The sequence below is a fragment of the Peromyscus maniculatus genome, chromosome 8 (assembly GCF_049852395.1).
Source record: "Peromyscus maniculatus bairdii isolate BWxNUB_F1_BW_parent chromosome 8, HU_Pman_BW_mat_3.1, whole genome shotgun sequence".
NCBI lineage: Eukaryota > Metazoa > Chordata > Mammalia > Rodentia > Cricetidae > Peromyscus > Peromyscus maniculatus.
This window is the reverse complement of record NC_134859.1, coordinates 96,102,501-96,123,403: the sequence shown is the minus strand read 5'-3', so window position 1 is coordinate 96,123,403 and position 20,903 is coordinate 96,102,501. Positions and strand designations below refer to the sequence as shown.

The 20,903-nt window shown below is 41.5% G+C and overlaps 1 protein-coding gene across 12 annotated transcripts in view; it reads right to left on the bottom strand.

Moving 5' to 3' along the window:
• Nucleotides 1-20,903, bottom strand: part of Cep112 (centrosomal protein 112) — a 432,181-nt gene that overhangs the window by 68,215 nt on the left and 343,063 nt on the right. For 9 of the 12 annotated variants that reach the window (XM_076543620.1, XM_076543621.1, XM_042283013.2 and 6 more), the window contains one exon: nt 15,725-15,874. The exons of 1 other annotated variant lie outside the window; for it this stretch is intronic. In XM_076543620.1, the coding sequence (XP_076399735.1) occupies nt 15,725-15,874 (150 nt within the window). Of the gene's footprint in view, nt 1-6,198; nt 6,530-15,724; nt 15,875-18,966; nt 19,059-20,903 lie in introns of those variants that run through there. 2 more of the 12 variants (XM_076543623.1, XM_076543628.1) reach the window with 2 other exon arrangements.

Here is a 20,903-nt window from a genome sequence, read left to right as displayed (position 1 = left end):
TGGGCTGGCAGAAAGGCTTCATGGAGGAGGTGGCTGTGACCTTGAAATAGCTTTGCTAATATCACAGGCATGCTCTAGCAGGTGCAGAGGCTGCGGTGTGTGTGTGTGTGTGTGTGTGTGTGTGTGTGTGTGTGTGTGTGTGTGTGTGAGGGGGGAAGACGGCTGCAGGAGGAAGCAAGTGTTAGGAACACAGGAGAGGCTCGTGGGCAGTCAGGCAGCTTGACTAGGACAACATGGGCATCGAGAGACCAGAGGAGGCTGCACAGCTTGACAGTCAGGGGAAAGTTTGATCTTGAGGTTTGATAGTTGGGTAACCATTGTGAAGAGGTTAAGACATCATAAGACATAAAGTAAAGAAGCCCAGACCCCTAACTATCATTACCCATTTGAGACCCAGTCATTTTAAATTTTAAATGTATTTAAATGTACAAGCATGACCATCTGCATTTTTGACTCACTACATACTGGCAATCTTGCTCCAATGTCACTGGCACCCACTTGTAAGTATTTCATTGTAAGTATATCATTTGTTTCCCTGGATTTTTGCTCTAGTAACCCTGAAAAGACATTGACTACACCTTCAGGTACATCTTCTATAAGAAGAATTTTTTTCTGTGGACCTGCTGGACCAAAGGATCCAGGCTACACTGAGTTTCCTTCCATTAATGGTACATGAGTCCATGTAACTCCTAAACCTTCACCTTCAGCTGTTTCCAAATTCAAAATCGATGCTGATCTGATGGTAGCTGGACCCTTGAAAGTACACTTTTGGTGTCCATTTCTTTCCTCTTGAGTGAGAAGGAACGCATGCCTCATGTTTGCCAAACACTGATGTTCTGTCTGTGAATCCCATCTTACACCTTTGCTCCTTGGGGGCGGGGGTCTGAGTGTTTACCGACTTCTGTGCACTGCTGTAATTTGGGGATATCACAGTGGTCTAAGAATCTGCTGACAGTTTTTTACTCTGGAATGGCACTGTGAGTTTGTCAAGGACATCAGCTGAGGAGATGCAGTTTTAAATCAATTATAAATCAAGAAAAGCTCTGAAGAGGGTTATCACAAAGTAAGAAATATGTTTAAGAACTCTGGTGAGAGGCAAGATGAAATGGGGTGAAAGGACAACACGAACGATGATGAACTCAAGTTTCTAACAGGAAACAGAAAGACTGAGGGTACCCCTGGAGATGGGAAGGAAGAGCCACCTGGGAGGATGAGAATTCAGCGGGGTAGTTTCTGACTCGGAAATAGTACATCCTCCCCAAGAAGGTGATGTACAGGTTGTGTAAGATACAGGACCCAATCAGGAGCTAGGCAGGGGGTTCTGGGGATCATCTCCAGAGAAGTGATAGCTGAAGTCAGATGAGGTAAGCTCACAGTGGAAGTGAAGAGGAGAGGTAAACCCAGAATGTCAATGTGAGGACACACTCAGAGGAAGAGGAAAAGCATACAAAGCAAGAGTGGACTGAGCTGATAGAGCAGGGATTTGCAAGTCACAGCTAGCACACCAAACCCAGCACTAAGCCTGTTCTTGTAAATAAAGTTAATTGGAACATAGCCACAGCCAGTTATGGACAGATTATCTATCACTGCATTTTTACAATGCAAATTACTGAGCAGTTGTGATAGTGTGCATGACCTGCAAAACCTATAGTTTTTTTTTTAAACCATCTAGCCTTTTTATAGTAAGTTTGATTACCCCCGATCTAGAAGGAAAGTAGTTGGGTATAACCAAATGGCACGAGGAACTAAAAAGATGATTATACACAGAAAAACAAACAGAGAAGATGTAACAGGTTGCTTTGCAACATATCTGTATTATCCTGATTACAAAGGAAATTTAAGAATGGAAGAAAATAGTGTAAAATGATACCTATATCAGAGAGGAGCAAGAGGTTAGTTGGTAGCTCTTATTAGGAGCTGCAGAAGGCTATTAGAGTAGGTCTGTCTGGATGCATGACCATACACCTCCTGTGACCGAGTAGTCACAGGCTGAGTAGCACCATCATCATGGAGACTGAAACTGGGAGTCAATTTCAAAAAGAAAGTGGGGGACCTCACAGAACTGCTGCAGCAATGTGTCCGGGTCTCAGTCCTGGCTCTCCAAAAATAGCAATGTGACAGTGTGTACTTATTCATGGTGTACTATTGCAGGACTCCTGACAGCAGAGCCGTCGGCTTGCTCAAGTCAGGCAGGCTGCCTCCAGCATATCACTCATGTAAGATTATCTCTGGATGCTGCTGTTGCCTGCGAAGAGGCTGAGGTATGGGAAAACAAGACCAAAGTGCTGTTCTAGGAACAGTCCAGGGATGCAAGAGATAGAATAATGGTGACTTTGAAGAGGCAATATCCTGGTTAGATCCTGTGCCAACTTGACGCAAGCCAGAGTCCTCTGGGAAGAGGAACGTCAACTGAGAAAATACCTCCATCAGACTGTCTGTGGGCAAATTGCGGGGTACTTTCTTAACTAGCTACTGATATGGGACAGTTCAGCTTACCACAGGTGGTGCCACCCCCTGGGTAGGTGGCCCTGGATGGTCTAAAAAACTCATGCATACATCTATGAGCTCTGTGTAAAATACCCTTTCCCTTTAGGACTTAGGTGTTGTCTCTTCCATGATGTCTCAGAGTGAGCAGCCCATGTGAACTGAGTTCCTCTCCGCAGTGGCGTTTTTGGAGCACTGTAATACTGAACCAGCCCCTCACACAGATCCTGGGGTAGAAACCAGAGTCTGCAGGTTCTAGGGAGGTAACAGGGTGCTTTTCCTTCCATAGGGAGTGACTGAGACAATCCACAATCCTCAGCCAAGAACAAAAGTGAGCAGTAAAATGTGTAAAATCTTTAACAAATAGCATAATAGAGCTTATAAGTGCCCTCAATATCAGGCAGATCTGTTATAAACATGTTAACCACAACCTTTTGAGAAGAATTTGTGGCTTCCTAGACTTCAGGAATGTAGAATAGGACACGTGGACCCATGATTTGATTCACTTTTTCCCCCCCATAATCTGGACTGTAAGCATCTCAAGAAAAAGAATTGACTGTAGGTTTTGGTGGAAGTGATCAAAGTGTCTGGACAAACAAGTGCCTCTTCCCTGTAAACCAAGGCTCTAGTAACTAGTGATACCACTGCATTCTCAGGATTAACTATGGCAGCGAGGGGCAAATGTTTGTGATAATACAACAAAAGAACTCATACCTTTTACGAATTATGTGTCATTGTGGCATTTTAAACATAATTTTTCTTTATGGGTTCCCCTCCCCATGAACCTTTCCACCCCCAGCAGACCCCTTTCAACTTAGATGTCACACGTGAGAACCTTATATAACATATCTTGCCTCATTAGGCAGAATCTAATAGAGTGCCACCTTGCATGTCTGGGGAACAAAACTTACATACTCCTGGGAAGTGCCTACAGGAGGCTGTAGGCCAGAGCCAGGTTCCTGAACGATAGTTAGCATTATCCTCGGAGCGCACAGAAGTTCATCTGAGGAAATACTGGGGACTATTCTGTAGGATACTGTGGAACATTCCTATGGCCCTTCTGCACCCCCAGAGCTAAGCCCCTCCTTTGAAGCTTGAGTATTGAAAGTTCCTCACTGTGAGGCCAGATGTCCAAGCAGAGATTTCAGATCAAGGAGAAATGTAAAAAGTGTTGCTTGCAGGCACAGAAAAGAGCTTTTTAAAACGGTGAGGCTTCTCTCTTCAGCCACTGACTGGAGTTCACGAGAAGAGGTCGGCCGCCAGTAGGCTGTCTAGAAACCTGCTCTGTGTTACCAGAAGGCTGGAGAGGGAAAGGAATATTTCATAAACCTAGGCAGTTCTCACTGCACCAAGAGCTTATATGAACCAGTTTCTAAAGAATAAAATTGCAAGTCTCTTGAGGGGTTTTAGTAGTGCTGAGACACAGAAAGAAATCTTGGCCTGGCTTCAAATGGCTTTCTTTGGGACCTATTTGTTATTTACTTCTTGCCTTCCCTGTGTGCATGTTCTAAGGACACAGAAGAAAGTGGCATTTTCTTTATGCCCTCCTGGATTAGAACTAATAATGCTAAGAATAGAAAGGAGTTTTCCACCCCACCCAAGAAGACTTGCTTGCTCACTCAAAAGGAAGTCAGTCACAGTATCATAATCCTAGTTGTCATTTTCCTAAAGATAAGCTCGGTAACAGTGTGGCAGTGAGTTATGACCTTGCTTCGGAGTTGGAGAAGCAGTGAGAACAGAGAGCAAAGGGGAGGTGAACAGCTCTCACCTCCCTGAGTCCCCGCCAGTTCTAGCCTCTGGAAGACTTTTACTTCGTTTCAAAACTCACCCCAAAGATTCTTCATTCAGTGGACAAAATCTTTCAAGCTGTATGGAAAATACTTTTCAGCCCTTAAACACTGCTTTGTACATACTAAACCAGAAAATAAATTAGACTTGGATGAGCAAATGGATGAGGATGTGAGGGACAGTAATTACAAGAATAAGAGAAACAGATTCTTCAGAACCAGTGGCTTGATCCACTGTACTTTATAAGCCTGGAGTGACTGTGTGGCTAATTTTACTACAGCATTGTCCAAAAAATAATGACTGGAAAATATACGGATCATTTAGCTTTTTAGTAGTTAAGAATGTAGTATGTGTTTGAAGTTTTTGTTGCTTTAATAATTCTGAACCATATTAGTGATAGTTGAGGGCAATTAATAAACACGACTGCCAAAATATATAAATTTAAGCCTCACAACCAAAATTATTGAATAATCCCTATCATACATGTGTATGAGTATATATACACATATATAATTCTTATAATATTCTTATTGTATCATATATGTATATCCACACTTATATACATGTAAGAGAATGACAGGAATTATATATGTGTATATATATTCACACATGGACATATAAGAATAGGATAGGAATTATATATATATATATATGTTCACACACATGTATATGTAAGAATATGATAGGAATTATATGTGTATATATAGTCACATACATGTATACATAAGAATATGATGTGTGTGAATATACATATATACATAAAATTCCTATCATATCCTTATATATACATGTGTATGAATATGTACACACATATATAATTCCTATCATATTCTTATGTATACATGTGTATGAATATGTATACACATATATAATTCCTATCATACTCTTATGTATACATGTATATGAATATATGCACACATATACAATTTCTATCATATTCTTACATGTACGTGTGTGAATATATATATGAATAACATATGTAATCATAAGATCTGTATTATGTATATTCCTACTTGATTGAAGAGCTAATGCTAAGTTCATTTTATTACACAATTCTGTGATGACTTAACTGACTTCTCTGTAACAGAAACTTGGTCTCTGGTTAGGCTCTAGAACCTAAAAGACCTCCTTTTTACTGTTCATCAGTATTCATTTCATATCTACCTTTGTTAGGATTTCTATTGCTGTGATAAAACACCATGACAAAAAGTAATTTTGGGGGAGGAAAGGGTTTATTTTCTTTGGGAGGAAAGGGTTTATTTCGGCTTACAACCCTCAAGTTTCACTCCATCTTTGTAAGACATCAGGGCAGGCACTCAAGGGAGGGACCTGGGGGCAGGAGCCCTGATGCACAGGTGCTGTGGGACATTGTCTACTGGCTTGCTCCTCAGTCCTGGAGGTTGTGGGTTGGCATGGATGCTGAAACTCACCAGCCAATGAGGTGGGGAGAAGCAGGACACCTGTCTAGCTGTTCTCACAGAGTTTAGCTTTAAAATCCCTCTTCATTCTTAAAAAGGAACCACCCCAGGGACAGCAAGATGGCTCAGTGGGGAGAGGTGCCCTTCACCAGGCCTGGTGATGATTCAGTCTCTGCAACCCACACGATGGAAGGTGAGAAAAGATGTCCTCTGATCTCATACTGTAATTTGGAATCTGAAACTCTCAAGGGTGAACTTTGTATGCAGTTACATTAAAATCCCTTGGTCTCTGTGCATCGAATGGATCTTTTACTCATGAAGGGCTTTGTAACATCAGGCACTGATCAGTTGAGAACACGGTATAATGAGTCATGGAAATCTTCCAACTAGAGATGCTTCATTCTCTTCCTGCCCCGTTCTTACTACTTGCAAAGCCACCAATCTCATCAGAAAACTTTCAGCAACGCCAAGCTGTCAAGCTCACAACAATGATACCAGTTTTCCAAAATTCTAACTTATTGCTTGAAAGGGCAAATTTTATTATTAGCAACAATATAGTCAGTTGTTATCCTTGACATGTCAGGCTCACTTCACTTATTTTCAAGAAAATGCCTGTCAGATACTAGAGTGTGAATAAACACAGGTTGTCAATCCTTTCAGAACAGTAGCGTTCCCCCACACTTGGAGCAGAACTGCCTTTCTGTGAGACGAGCGACTGGCTTCAATGGTGCAGGAGGGCTTGATGCGCACTGCCTGTTGTTACGAAGAGCACTGTCTCGAGACCTGGGATTTAATAAGTAGGCGTTCAGTTGCTTCCTCTTCGTGTCAACCACATGTATCTGGAAGGAAGAAATGGCTACCAGCATGGTTGCCTGGGACCGGCAGTTTCGTGTACCACTGCTGCTGCACAAGCAGCGAAACGCACGCACAGTGATGTATCCGTGCCAATAGGAAAACAGTTCGGACCTTGAAGAATGAAAGTATGGGCGGGGGCGGGGGGGGGGACCTCAGAACTGCAGTTTTAGATGAGTGTGTTTCCTCTGTTCGGAGACCAAGTTTAAGATTTCTTCTGTAGGAAATGGAAAGCTACTGACAGATTTTAAGCTACAAACAATATGCCATTATCTGTGTTCTAGAACTGTCACTTTATCATCAGTGTAAGGGACAGAACTATGGCAATAATTTTAGAAAGGAGAAAGTGTATGAGGCAGGGCCAGAGAGGATGCAGTTCTGAGTAAGGCTAGGAACTAGTGACAGGGGAATGAGGTGTGTGTCTAGAGACATTTAGGAGTTGTCCTGAGGACTGATTTATTAGAGATAAGGGTAGAGAAGAATTCCTTCAAGAGGGTTTCCAGGACTCTCACCTGAGTAACTAGGTGGATGATGGTGATTTGATCCCAATATCCAGTACTAGAAGAAGAATCTTAGGCTTGGGAAGAGCAAGAGAAGAAGAATTCAGTCTCATAAGATGTCTACTTTGAGCCAGCCATGGACTGTCTAAGTGGAAATTTTCAATGGTGGCTAGAACTGTGGGCCAAAACAGGGTACGACAGCCTAATCCCAGTACTTAGAAGGCTGAGGCAAAAGGCTACTTAAGGAGACCTTGGTCAAATAAATTAACAAAAAGTAAACAAACAAATAAACAGAGGTTGTAGGCTCAGGGTAGAAAAACAAAATTGAAAATTCATTTGTGTGGAAGTTGACATGAGGGGATGAGATTCTCAGGGACTGCAGGGACAAGAGACCAATAAACATGTGGTGTGCATAAACTATTACTAAGTGCTAAAGAAGGCAGAAAAGAGGGACACTAGAAGTGGAAATGAGGGATGAGTCAGTTAGATGACCAGGAAGGTGTTGCTATGGAAATACAGAAGCGCTTAGAGTCCAGTTTCTGTACATTAAAACCACAGGCCGGGCGGTGGTGGCGCACGCCTTTAATCCCAGCACTCGGGAGGCAGAGCCAGGCGGATCTCTGTGAGTTCGAGGCCAGTCTGGGCTACCAAGTGAGTTCCAGGAAAAGGTGCAAAGCTACACAGAGAAACCCTGTCTCGAAAAACCAAAAAAAAAAAACAAAAAAAAAAAACCAAAAAACCACAGTATACAGATGTTCAGAGAACAGGAATATAATTTCTCTGTTCCAGTGCTGCAGACACAAATGAGCAGAGGTGGCAGAGATATTCCCACTCATCTTCTTCTATCTCTAGAATCTACCATGAAGAGGACATCCCAGGCAGCTACAAATCCAAAAAGATTTTACAGACATGTAGAGTGGGCCATATCCAGTTGAAAGACTAAGTCTAACCAACGGGGCACAAACTCTCCATCACTGACCCACAGACATGCTGCAAGAAAACAAAAGTTTGGTATTAAACAGCTCTGGATTTGGGAGGCTTTAACATTGCATCATTGTGGCAGCTGCTGACCAACACAAGTTACTTGTTAATGCTATAAAGAAATCAATTACAACTTTAAAATCAGATTACTGATAGTTTCCTTCCAATACCAAACAGAGTGAGTAAACAGGAGCAAAAACTAGATGCTGGGTTTTAGCTCAGTGGGATAGCATGAACCTAGAATGAGTAAGGCCATGAGTTCAATCCCTACCACATAACAAAAACCATATAAACCCAAGTAGAAACCAGCAAAAACTTATTAACAGAAAACTAGAAGATAGTCATGTTGATAAAATACAAAACACTATCAAAAGCCTGTGCTCAGGGAAAAGAAGATTCTGGAACACACTGGAGAGACTCACGGTGGTTCAATGTCAAGGCCTGCCACTGTCTCCAGAACAACTTTTTGTTATGATTCTAAGCATCCTCACGAACATTACCGAATCTGGAGAGACTAAGACTGTGTAGGAGCCTCATCTTTTTGCTCTTGGGATGAGAGGAGGAAAGATGGATGAAGTAGGGGACCAGGTGAGGACCAGCTTTATCTGAGGGAATGACCTTTTCTGTACTTCATGGGTGTCAAAAGCACGGGTAAGTAAGAGCTCAAGGAGACAGAGCAGCCCCTTTGCAGCTTGTAACGTGAACCCTGAGCGCTATTATTTAATTATTCTCAAAGGAGAAAAAGCCAGCTCGGCAGCACTGCGTCCTTCCCTCTGCTCCCATTCCCGCTTCCCTTTTCCTTCAGTCTGCAGAACAGGCAGCAAACAGCAGAGGTTAGTTTTCTGTACCCAGAGAAGAGGGGTTTTATGCTTCAAAGGTACCTGTGGTCAATTCTAACACTTAGAGGTACCCTGGTTAATAGTCCTATAGACCCTGGTTCATCTACCAAACGTACATGAGAAAGACTCTTTAGGAATCCCATCAAAAACCAGTTATTTATATGGAGAAACACTAGATCCTTACAGTTTTCTTCACAGCAACATTAAAGTCACATGAAACTGAGTGGTGGTGGCGGCGGCGGCGCACGCCTTTTATTCTAGTACTCAGGAGTCAGAGGCAGGTGGATCTCTGAGTCCTAGGCCAGCCTGGTCTACAGAGAGAGTTTCAGGACAGCTAGGGCTACTTAGAAAAGCCATGTCTCAAAAAATCCAAACCCAAACCCAAACCCAAACCAAGATCCGAACCAACCAAACACCTGCGCCCTGCCCCCAGTCCTCCAAACATTACATGAGTGATAGGTACACACGGGAAGAAAAGACGAGTGAGAACACTGCCTATGTCACATGTCTCAAGTACAAGGCTTGACCAGTAGATAGTCAATCACAAAGAGCTCTGAGTAGAGAGGACCACTGAGAACCACCTGGCCAACTAAGCACCAAATCAAGGTAAAGCTCTAGATGGAGATGCTGAGGAAAAGGCACAGTGTATGACTACATCCATACAACACAAGGATTAAGCTAAAGGGTACTGCTAACCATGACTCAACACCGTAAGCCTGAACAGCATGAACCTAGCAACACTACCCAAGGGAGGATGGGAAGGAAGGGCTAGGAGAAGGATGGATGACTATGCAAATGCACTTGTTTCTCAGCCTCAGATCACTCCATCTGTCCCACAGTTCAAGACTCTCTTCTGCTTTATTCCCAACTTTCTAATTTGTGAAATTAAAGTAGAGCTACATGTTCTCCTAAACAACTGAAAATAGAATTCACTCTATGAGTCTAGTTGTATTCCCCCCCTTTATGTGTAACAGGATATCTGAAATGATGTCCACATTGGTTCTAGACTGGTTATTTCTGGTCAGTTACTTTTGGGATGACCCGAAAAACTTTTATCTTTTAAAATAAATTCTGAAGAATGTCTTGAGCATATGTTATTTTATATTTCTACAAAACTACAGAATAGGACTGGAGAGATGGCTCAGAGTTTAAGAGCACTGGTTGCTCTTCCAGAGGTCCTGAGTTCAATTCCCAGCATCCACATGGTGGCTCACAACCATCTGTAATGAGATCTGGTGCCACCTTCTGGCCTGCAGGGATACACACAGACAGAACACTGTAATACATACATACATACATACATACATACATACATACATACATACATACATACATTTTTAAAAAATAAAATAAAAAAACAACTACAGAATAGATTTACTCTAAAAAGTAAAATTAGAAAGGAAAGGTGTAACTTTATTGTGACATTATCAATATAGACTTCAGTCTGTGGGGACAGAAGCCTTTTCACTATTAGTCGAGGAATGGCTGCTGGGACCTGAACAACTTGGGCACTGACCTGACTTGTGATGGAGAATAAAATGAGACAGACACACTTACTGAAGAGCTGGGGTTGGCTGGGCTGTGTACTTTGATGGAGGCATGTCAGCAGCTGGGAAACAGAGTTTATCATACAGCTGATCCAGCAGGTGGCTTTATTAAGCAGCTGAAGGAGGAGGCAGGTTAGCTGGTATTGGGAGGGGGTCTCTGTAGGGGAACAGTCTTGGGCTGCAGTCATCTGGGAGGAGGAAGCAGTGGTGGATGCTATCTGTCCACACTACCACCATCTGCACTGGGACCAGGGGAAGCCCTTGTCATCGCATTGTCTGAGTCATTGGGGTCTGGGACAGGGTAGTGCTCATGTCAACAATGCACACTCATCCAAAGCTTCATTCACTCCCCACAGATGACTGTGATGGATTTACTTTGCTCTTATAACCTCTGCCATCCTCATTGGAAAGAGGGTCTACTTCTTTGGACTTGGTTCAGTGTTGGTCTGGTGACCTGTCTTGGACAGCAGAATGTGGTGGGAGTGATTCTGCATCTTCTAGTGCAGCTTCATGTCGAAGGCAGGCTCTTCCTCACATCTCTGAGGCCCCTCCACTGCTCTTTGTTAAGGAGGCTCTGTAACCATCTCAGACATTTCAGCCTCAGTTAAGCTTTCTCCTAAATGAAATCCAGTGATGCACTGGATGCAAAAGAGCCTCTCAGCTGCCCCTGCCCAACTCCTGATTCTAAGAACTACAATAATATAATAAAGTTGTTCCTCTAAGCCATCAAGTTGAGGTGCATTTGGGTGTTCATCTGAGATAATCCCTTCTTTTAAAATATTACATTCATCCATTTATTTTTGGAAGGCATGTACCATGGTGCATGTGTAGAAGCAAGGCTAGCCTGTCCATTTGGCATGAGACTACTTCCATGGTGTGAGTTCTGGGGAGCAGTACTCAGGTTGACAGGCTTCATATGAGTGCCTTTATCCACTGACCCCTCTCTCAGCCGCAGGGATAATCCCTTCTACAAGCTTTAATGACTTTAAATGTAGAAATGAGATAAACCAACAAATATTTAATTGTTTTTAAATAGTGATGCTATCATTCAAATACATCAAGAAAATACACAGGCTGGAGAGATGGCTTGGTGGTTAAGAGTACTTGTTTTTCCAGAGGACCCAGGTTTGATTCCCAGCACCCACATGTATACACTCCTGTAATTCTAGTCCTAGGGGATCTGATGTCCTCCCTCTTCTGGTCTATGTGGATACCAGACAGGCATGCGCTGCACAGATACATGTACATGAAAAACACCCATACACATAAAATAAAATAAAAATAAATTCACTACAAATCCACTTTTCAGAGATATGTAGAAGTCAAACTCTGATATGAAATTGCATTCTTCTTTTGATAGACACTTTAAGCAGAGCATCTTGTGAATGTCTTCAATAAGCACACAGAACCTTCTCTGATAGGGTTTCAGATTACTTCCTATGGTGAGAGATGGGGTGGAGACAGAGAATCCTGATGTACAGGTGCCTGGCACAGAACAGAATCTCAATACCGTGGCCAAGCACTTCATGACTAAAGCGAAGTATAACACTTGAATCATCGTATTGGGGGTGAATTCTAGAATGGGGTCAAAGGCTAAGCAGGCCTCCTAAGCCATTTCCTAGTGATAGGCACTGCCAAATTATCATCCAAAGTATTTTACCATGCTTCAGTGTGTACACAGGTGCCCTCAGTGGAGTCTGTAGACTGCTTTCTCCCTCACAGGTTCTCTACAGCATGACGTTAGTACCCACAGAAACCCACAGTTAGCTCAGAGGGGACATCACTGGGTTCTAATTATCTCTAATCTCAGTCCTCAGTTTGAGAGAGCTCAGCTGATCCAGTTGGAAGTGGTGGTGGGGGCGAGGAAGCAGGTTTCACAATTAGCATCCTTGCTGTTTATACACCACTGTTGACTATTTCTTTGGACAGATGTATTTGGTTCCAGAAACTGAGCTTCATGGTGACTCTGCCTCTCTCTAATTATCTACACATGTCCCCGTATCTGCATCTGGATGTGTAGAACCCTCAGTGCCATTAGAATGTAAATTCTTAGATTTGTTCCATCCTTCAGGCAGACTGAAGGGTGGAGCCAGGCTTTCCACCTGGACATTTGGTTATTTCATTCATGTTCAGAGATGCCGTTTGGACCCGGAGGGAGGCCTAACAGTGGGTAGCTTAAGCTCTTAAGGAAGACAGACTGGGGCTTGACCCTTGTGCACCAGTTATCAGGCAGTCTGGGGTTGGACTGGGTGTCCAATCTCAGCTTTGTCTCCCCACTGCTATGCTCAGGAAATCCTTTTCTCAAAAAGATTCCCTGAACTGCTGGGGAAACTGAGGTGGGGCAAGTGAGGAGGTGGAGGAGAAGGCCAGAAAGCTGCAAGGGCTCTCGAGCTGCTGGAGGCCTGGAGATGACCTGGGGAAGCCCATGAGAGCTGCTGGAGGCCTGGAGATGACCTGGGGAAGCCCAGGAGAGCTGCCACAAGCGATCAGGTGACAGAGACTGCCTCCACATGCCCAGCAAGCTCCAGTGAAATAAACAGAAAGGAATTCTTCCAACTTTTGCTCCAAAACCCTGTTCAGAATCAGGGGCTTGTGATGAATAGCAAGATGGTGAACCGGAAGAAAAGCCTCCAGAAGTGAGGGCAATGAAGAGCACCTCCATGCACCAGGCTCCTGCTGCTGTCACGGGTGCCTGCCTCCCTGCTAGCTGCAGGCTGCCTGAGAGCCGGAAGCTAAGTGACAGAGAGAAAACGCTCCTGGAAATATCTATGCCAAGAGAGCTAAGAGCTGGGCATGGAGCTGGGGTTGAGGTCAGTGGGAAATTAAAGGGCCGTTTCCTTTTCCAAAGAATGCAGGACTATCTTTGGGTGTACCTTTCCTTTTGTATTTTTAAAGCATTGAGTAGTACATGAATAGAAGAACTGGAGGTAATTTGGGTTTTATGTACAGATTTCAAGACATTTGCTAATTTAGTAGTTTCATGTGATGAGTTTCCAAAAAGTTACAGATGATAAAGAATAATGAAACAGACAAAAAAAAATGGTCAAGGCTAAGAGGTGTAATGGAACATAAAATAAATTAAAATATTTGTTAGAGAACTAAGAACAAAGTGCCTGTTGAGTGACTATCACTTATTATTTCTATGAGTGTGTGTGTGTGTGTGTGTGTGTGTGTGTGTGTGTGTGTGCATGTGTGTGTGTGATATAGCCAGAGGAAAAAGCCAAGGAAATGAATGATAACAAATCAATGATTTTAGCAACTTTGATAGAAAAAAAGCTGTTCACTTTACACATTAAGTAACAGAACCCAAACTGAATTGCATTTCAACTATTACTACATTTCCATTTTTCTTTAATCAATAAGCTTCCCCCACTCCCTCGACATGATTTTGCTATAAAGCTCAGTTTGGCCTTGAACTCAGGATGCCCTTGCTTCTGAAAAGTGCTGAGATTACAGGTGTGTGCCACTATACTTGGCTTTTTAACTGTATTATAACTTTAATTTGTTACTATCAGGAAAAATGGGGTACATACTTCTTTAAAAAATTATTTATTTTTATATGCATTGGTGTTTTGCCTGCATGTATGTCTGTGTGATGATGTCGAATCTCTTGGAACTGGAGTTACAAATGGTTATGAGCCACCATGTGGTTGCTGGGAATTGATCCCAGGTTCTCTGGAAGAGCAGCCAGTGCTCTTAACCTCTGAGCCATCATGGTAGCCCCAGAACATACGTTTTTATGCATATGCTATGTACATATCAACTCTCATCATTTAAATTCAGTCTGTGCTTTGGGGTGGGTCTGAAGTTATGATTAAAGGGCTTTTCCCTTTTATCATGTAAATGTTTTAAACTATAAGAATAAATATTTTAAAATAGGTAATTGTGCTAATTACAATTCTTTCAAGGTAATTTTAATCCTTTAAAAACAATGCTAGCAGTGGCTGTTGCTAGGGGTAACCTAACTCATGTCTTCCCCTGCTTATACAATGGGATCCATTTGTTTATTTGAAAATTAGAAATTAATGACCATTGAGTTATTTGGACATAAGTGGAGGAGATATCCACTTAAAATGAAACTTTTATGTAACTGAAACCATTTAAACAGACTCCACAGCTCAGCTCAGGCAGCAGAAACAGTTAACAGGCCAATCGCACCAACTGTAGATGAAAAGTGTGCCCGTGTAAGCTAAAAGGGCTTGAGAGACAGTGTCAAATAGCCAGAACATGAAAATGAAACAAATTGTATTTTTGTTTTTGTTTGTTTGTCTCATAACCTATGGAGGGCAAAAATCTCACAAACAGAAATAAATAGGCAACATGCTATTAACCAAATCCCAAGTCCTCACCTGTAAAGTGAGGAGGTTGGTTGTGCTGGTCTCAAAAGTTTTTTTTTTTTTTTTTTTATCTCTTAAAGCCTTTTATTTTATTCAATACCATCTAGGCTTAAAAGGCACACACACACACACACACACACACACACACACACACACACACACACACCAAACTTATTTTTCTTTGCTCTGTATGATTACTCTCCATGTTTTAAGTATTGTTATAGCAAAGTCACTGAAAAAATCACCTTTTGCTGGGCATTTTTCAAAACGATTTGTTCTCCTTTTAGCTGTATTTACAAAGGTTTCCTGACGCTGCTCCTCACAGATGAAAGACAGCGTGATGCAGACACTTACAATAACATCCACTACTGTGAAGCCAAGGAAAACGCTGCTTTGAGATCTAACTGCCCTCACCTAGAGGATCAGGTCCAGGGAGTTTTCTGCTGCTGTTAAGGTGTGAATGGGTCTCTGAAGCCATTTAGAAACAACCAAAGTTCTCAGCAGCAACCACCAGCCAAAGCCCATCAGATGGCTGGCATTCCACGCCTGGAACACACGCTATTGCTCATTATGCGAGTACATAATGAAAGGATGGGGACAAAGAACAGAATGTAAATTGGAAGCTGACTTCTGAATGTGCTAGGCAGCAGTACTGGGCTGAAACACACATTCTAATTTCAAGAGACAATTCCAAAGTAGTTCTCAAGAGAAATGACGAGGTATTTTTCAAATATTTGTTCAATATGAATGGGTAGGGGTTGCCAAAAATGACTTTTTATGCTGGCATGCAATCTCTTGGAGGGAAGTCAGCCTGAGTCACTGGATACATCAAAGGTAGAGAGTCCAGTGAATGGAATTACTGCAGGCTGTGTGAGCAAGCCAGATACCTGCGTTCATCTGCCCACTGCTGCGATTTCAGCCTCCTTTTAATTACATTAAAGCAGCTGGTACCACTGGTGACTGCAGTCTTTAGATTACCTTGATTGCTTGGTCATTATCTCTAATCAGCTGCTGCTTCTCATCTTCAAACTTTTGTATAACATCCTGGAGCCGCCTTTCTGCAGCAAGCTGCTGCCGACCGCTCTCTTCTTTCAGAGAGGAAATGGTTGTCTGAAGTTCTGCTATGATCTAAAATGAAAACAGCATGCTGTAACTTCACATTCTCCAGTGAGAGGCATCTATTTTATATGTATTTATGCTTAACAAAAGAATGAATTTGGCAAAACTCTATTCCACAAACTGAACATTTTCAATTAACATATCACTCAGGCTAATGCACAAAATTCCACACAATAAAACCTACAATAAAACTGTGAATGGTGGACAACTGCTGAACCAAATATATTTGGAAGATATTTCCACTCTAACATTCCACAGTATTTACTCATCAGAAGGAGGAACATCTGTGATCTCAAAAAAATGAAAAGCATCAGATGGTATTTTACTGAGAAATAAACTTGTTAAGAGTGAGGAAGGCTGGTCTGACTTTAGTAAGACTTTGTACGACTACACCACCACCACTACCACCACCCACCCCCACCCCTCCCACCACTCACTCCCACCCCACCACCCACCTTCACCCATCACCACCACCACCACCTACCACTACCAGCACCAGCACCATCATCACCACCATCACCCACCACCACTCACCAGCACCAGCACCACCCTTGTTCTTCATGGTCATGGTCACTCTTTATGGTCACCCAATTCTACACAGTAAGGTTTGGGTATTAACTAATGTTATGTACTGTGTTGAGATCTGAAGTTTTTATATTATTTGCTACTGTGAGATAAGTATGATTATTACCTCCCTCTTTAAAATGAGGAAACAGACACAAAGAGGTCAAACATTTTACACTGCTGAAGATGATTTCCAGCTATGGAGATGGGCAAGAATTGAAGCCCACAGTCAGCTTCGTGTTCTAAGGAGCCAACTTCATTTTGTTTTTAACAAAATTTTGGTATGGAAGAGAAGTTCATGCTTCCAAATAGGCCTCTCCTTCCTGAGAGCACACACTCATGAAAGTTTATTCTGGCCCAGATGTGCCCTTGCACAGGGACTCCTGGAGCTCTCTCCACACTCAGGAGTTAGCTCCCTCCAGGGCAGGGTTCCCGCCACCTTCTCAAATGAACATCTGATGAGGATCGCAATGGGCCCTCTGAGTGCGGCTCTTCCTTTGCTTTGGATGCAGCCATTTCCTTTCAATCTCAACAGCCAGGATTGTTTTTGAAAGCAGGAAATGGTTGTTTCTCTAACACAAGAAACAGTATCAGTGTTCACAATGCTGTAACAGTATCAGTACTCACCATGAAGCTCTGTGAGCGGGACGCAGTGGGTGAGAAACACTGGCCTTAGCTGTCTTTCCTGATCTCAGTTTCCCACAGAACAGGAGCACAGCATCAAAAAACAAAGCAATAGAAACTATATGGAGGTCCATAAAAGCCAAGTGCTATAGAAATATTAGTTGTCACAATGGACATAAACAGAGCACTGTTATGATAAACAGGGAGTGTTCACACTTAGTGTGCAAATTCGCTGTTCAAACTTTAAAATTTAGTCAAATGTTAAGATTATTTTGAGATAAAGAAATTCATAAGAGCAGTATGAGAATATTAAATTGACCCTCTGCTGTGAGTGGAGGAATTCACGTACTGAGAATAGAATACTGTTCATCTATTTTAAGAATTTTGATTAAATGTTGCTTCCATGCAACAAATGTTACATCCATTCAATTACATTTCATAGCACTTTCATCCCTAAGTAGTAAAGGTTCAATTCTTATAGTAAATGTCAAGAACTGAAGCACAGAAGAACCAGCTTTTAGTTACAGGGCCAGAGGGGCTAGGGATAAGAAAGCCAGATTTCCTAACCTACCATGAACTTGAAGATTGATATTTTATAGGAACCTGGGGCCAAACAGTAAACACAGCTTAATATTTCAGTGTCTCAAGCTGAGTAAGCCACAACTTCATTGAATTGGGGAGGTTAACTCTAGTATGTGTTTAATTCTCTGCAATTTTATCACATGTGTAGATTTGGGTATCTACCACAGTCATGGAATCTACTTTTAAAGTACAAGATATTTATTTTCCTTTAAAAAATACTAGAACTGAGCAAATCAGTATTGAGTAGAAACAGGAGGATCAGGAGTTCAAGGTCAGTTTCAGCTACGGGGTGAGTTTGAGATTAATTTGGGCTACATGAGAACTTGCCTAAAAAAAAGTAAGATTGAGATTATTATAGCAAAGATTGAAGACAAAAATATTTAAAGGTATTTTAAATGATTTTAAGGGCTCAAGATCAGGATTTTCCTCATAGAAGATTCTGTGGACAATGTATACAAAAAGGAATGAGTGTAGGTTTTGGAAGGAACTAGAAATGATGCTCCAAGGAAGGCACACTTGCTTTTATATTCTCTAGGGGAGAGATAATGAGACTTCTATGGGGGAAAATGAGATTATATTTGGAAAACAATTTTTAACACTTATAAAGGGAATGTCAAAACATTTGAGGTGAAACACTATGGCTAGACAAGTAGGTTGATTAGTAGATAGGATAACACTGTGTTACCTAAAAAAAAAAGACTTAATATTCCAAATATTCCAGATGAAAAAGTAATCAGAATACCAGGCTAAAAAATATGGTTTAGGTTAGGAAAACAGCATGGGTCTTTACATCTATTCACTGGTCTTCGCAGTACAAGAAAACAAACTTTTCACCTTAGCTTAGTGCATATAACACTAGCATAAGTATTTAAGTAATGAATCATAATGGTAAATTAAGTAGTGAACTATCATGGTAAATAAGAAATAATCACCACCGGGAAAAAAATAAATTGACATAGTCTAGCCTTTCCATAAGTAATAGTAAAAGTTTTTGAAAAAAAGAAATCTGTTATATACAATCATAATTGGGAGACTCCAGTTTGGATAGAATCATAAAGAATATGAAGTAAAATGTCACTAAATGTTTACCCTGCATTTATTTAGAGTAAGGAGGAGTGGATTAGAACATTTTCATGTAGATATTGAAAATTAACACTCTGGCAAATAACAGGGGCTATCTTGAGAGGGTGCTGTAAGCAGCCTGATCCATGAAAGCAATAATGGTTTCTAATGATTGCTAGGCAATGAAACTTTGAGTAGACACTAGGATCTTATTTCAAGTCTTTACAGAATTTAAAAAAGAAGTTAAGTTTCACCTTTTATTTCTATTGTTTTTGTTTTTGTTTTTGTTTTCAGATTGTGGCACAGTTTGAGACTTTTCTCAAATTCTTCCTCTAAGTTCAATAGCCAACAAAAATCATACCTAGAAAGGACAGGAAGGCACTGGGGTTCCTTACAAAATACAGGAAGGCAGAGCCCTTTGCTACCCTCAGCATGGCCCCTGGACAGTGGGGGCATGTGGCATATTTCATGGGCATGAATCTGCACCATGAAGGGGAAGTTAGCTAGGGTACTGGCAATGATTGGTTGGCAGTGGGTGGGTTCAACTGGCAGCTGGTCCTCTTTAGCTATGAATATTTTTACAAAATGGCATTACCTTATTATGGAAAGTGAAAAGTAGGGAATTGAACTGAGTTTAGAAAGTATGTTAAAACTGAGAAGGCAAGGTTAATATCTAATATTCAGACAAAAAGAACAAATACGTGACTGAGGGAAATAGCATGCCTGGAGATGATGCCTCTCTGGCTGTTACGGTGAAGACTGTGTAGGCTCATAAGGGGCACAATCTTTGAGTGTGCCCAGGATTAAGTGCACATGGTCTACTAGGTCCAAAGCTTGATAAGATCTTAAAGATCAAGTAACTTCCTTCATAGGAAGAAAAGATCTCAAATATTTTCCTAATTTAAACTGCTGCTCTCTTGAGTGCTAATGGACCCATCACTCATCCAGTCACATTAGCACTGTTCTTGAGAGGAAAGTTTTTAAGTCCTGATAAACACAGTGAAGCAACTTTGCTTCTGGCACTCTTACCAGCTTGATGAGATATGCACTAGAGATTCCAGCAAACTTGTTCTGGAAGCAGAAACAGCCTATGTTTCTTATTTCTTTCTTTCTTTTTTTAATGTTCATTTAAAGTAATCTGTTTTCAGCCGTGACTGGCAGTGTAAACTGATGTTTTCAAATGCCAGTTCATGGCTATAAATACTCACTGCATCAGAGATGGGTGCAGAGACTATTATCAGTATAAGGCTATCTTCACTTGACATCTATGTATTTTTCTGGCCTTGCGTTGCTCTTTGGTTTATAAAATGATTACAGTGCATGATAGTTATTGCTCATTTCCCATGCCCTTCTTCTTAATGTCTTGAAGAAAAATTGTGAGCTTCTACATTTCCAAATTTGTGGAGAAATTTCATCAGTTCTTAAGCACCTGAAAGCACAATGTCTGATGAAAAAAATTTCATCTTTCTGCTAGGTTTTTCCCTGGCTCCCTTCTTCCTTTTCCTATTGCAATGTTCATACACCTAGGGTTGCTAACAGTTATTGCATGTTTTAGTACACACAAGACACTGTGTGCTTTGAACACTGGTTTACCTACTACTTAAAACCATCTTTAGAGGTAAGCACTGATCTCCCATTTGACTAATGAGGAAACTGAATTCCAGAGGTGGCAGGCAAAGGCACTCAAGGTCACACAAGTGGTAGGACTGGTTGGTATTCTGACCCAGGTCTGTGGACTCCAAGATCTGGCTTTCTTACATGCTAACTTTTAATTTGCTTTAATGTCACCTAATCAGGCTTCTTCCCACATTCCTGCAGGTAAATCTAAGGCTTCTGTTTACAGTCTTGTTAGCTAAGCATTTTCATTAGCTAGCTCCCAGCTCACTGTCTGTATCTTCCATTTCAAACAAAGCAAAAGAAGCATTATGCCAAGTTGCGATTTTTCATATTTCTGTTTAAACTTTAATTTGGGAGTGTTAAGATTTCTTTCAGCTGGTTGTAAGCATTGTTTTCAACAGATTAACAAGGACATCTCTCCCTGAAGGGCTGGAATAATGGCAACCAAGCTACAATCATCTCTCACATAAACACATATGACTATTCAATTAAACAAAGACTTCTGGCTCTCTTAATGGCACGAGAATTATATAACATGCCCATTTTAGAAATAATCACAGAATTGACATTTCCTGATAACTACATTCAA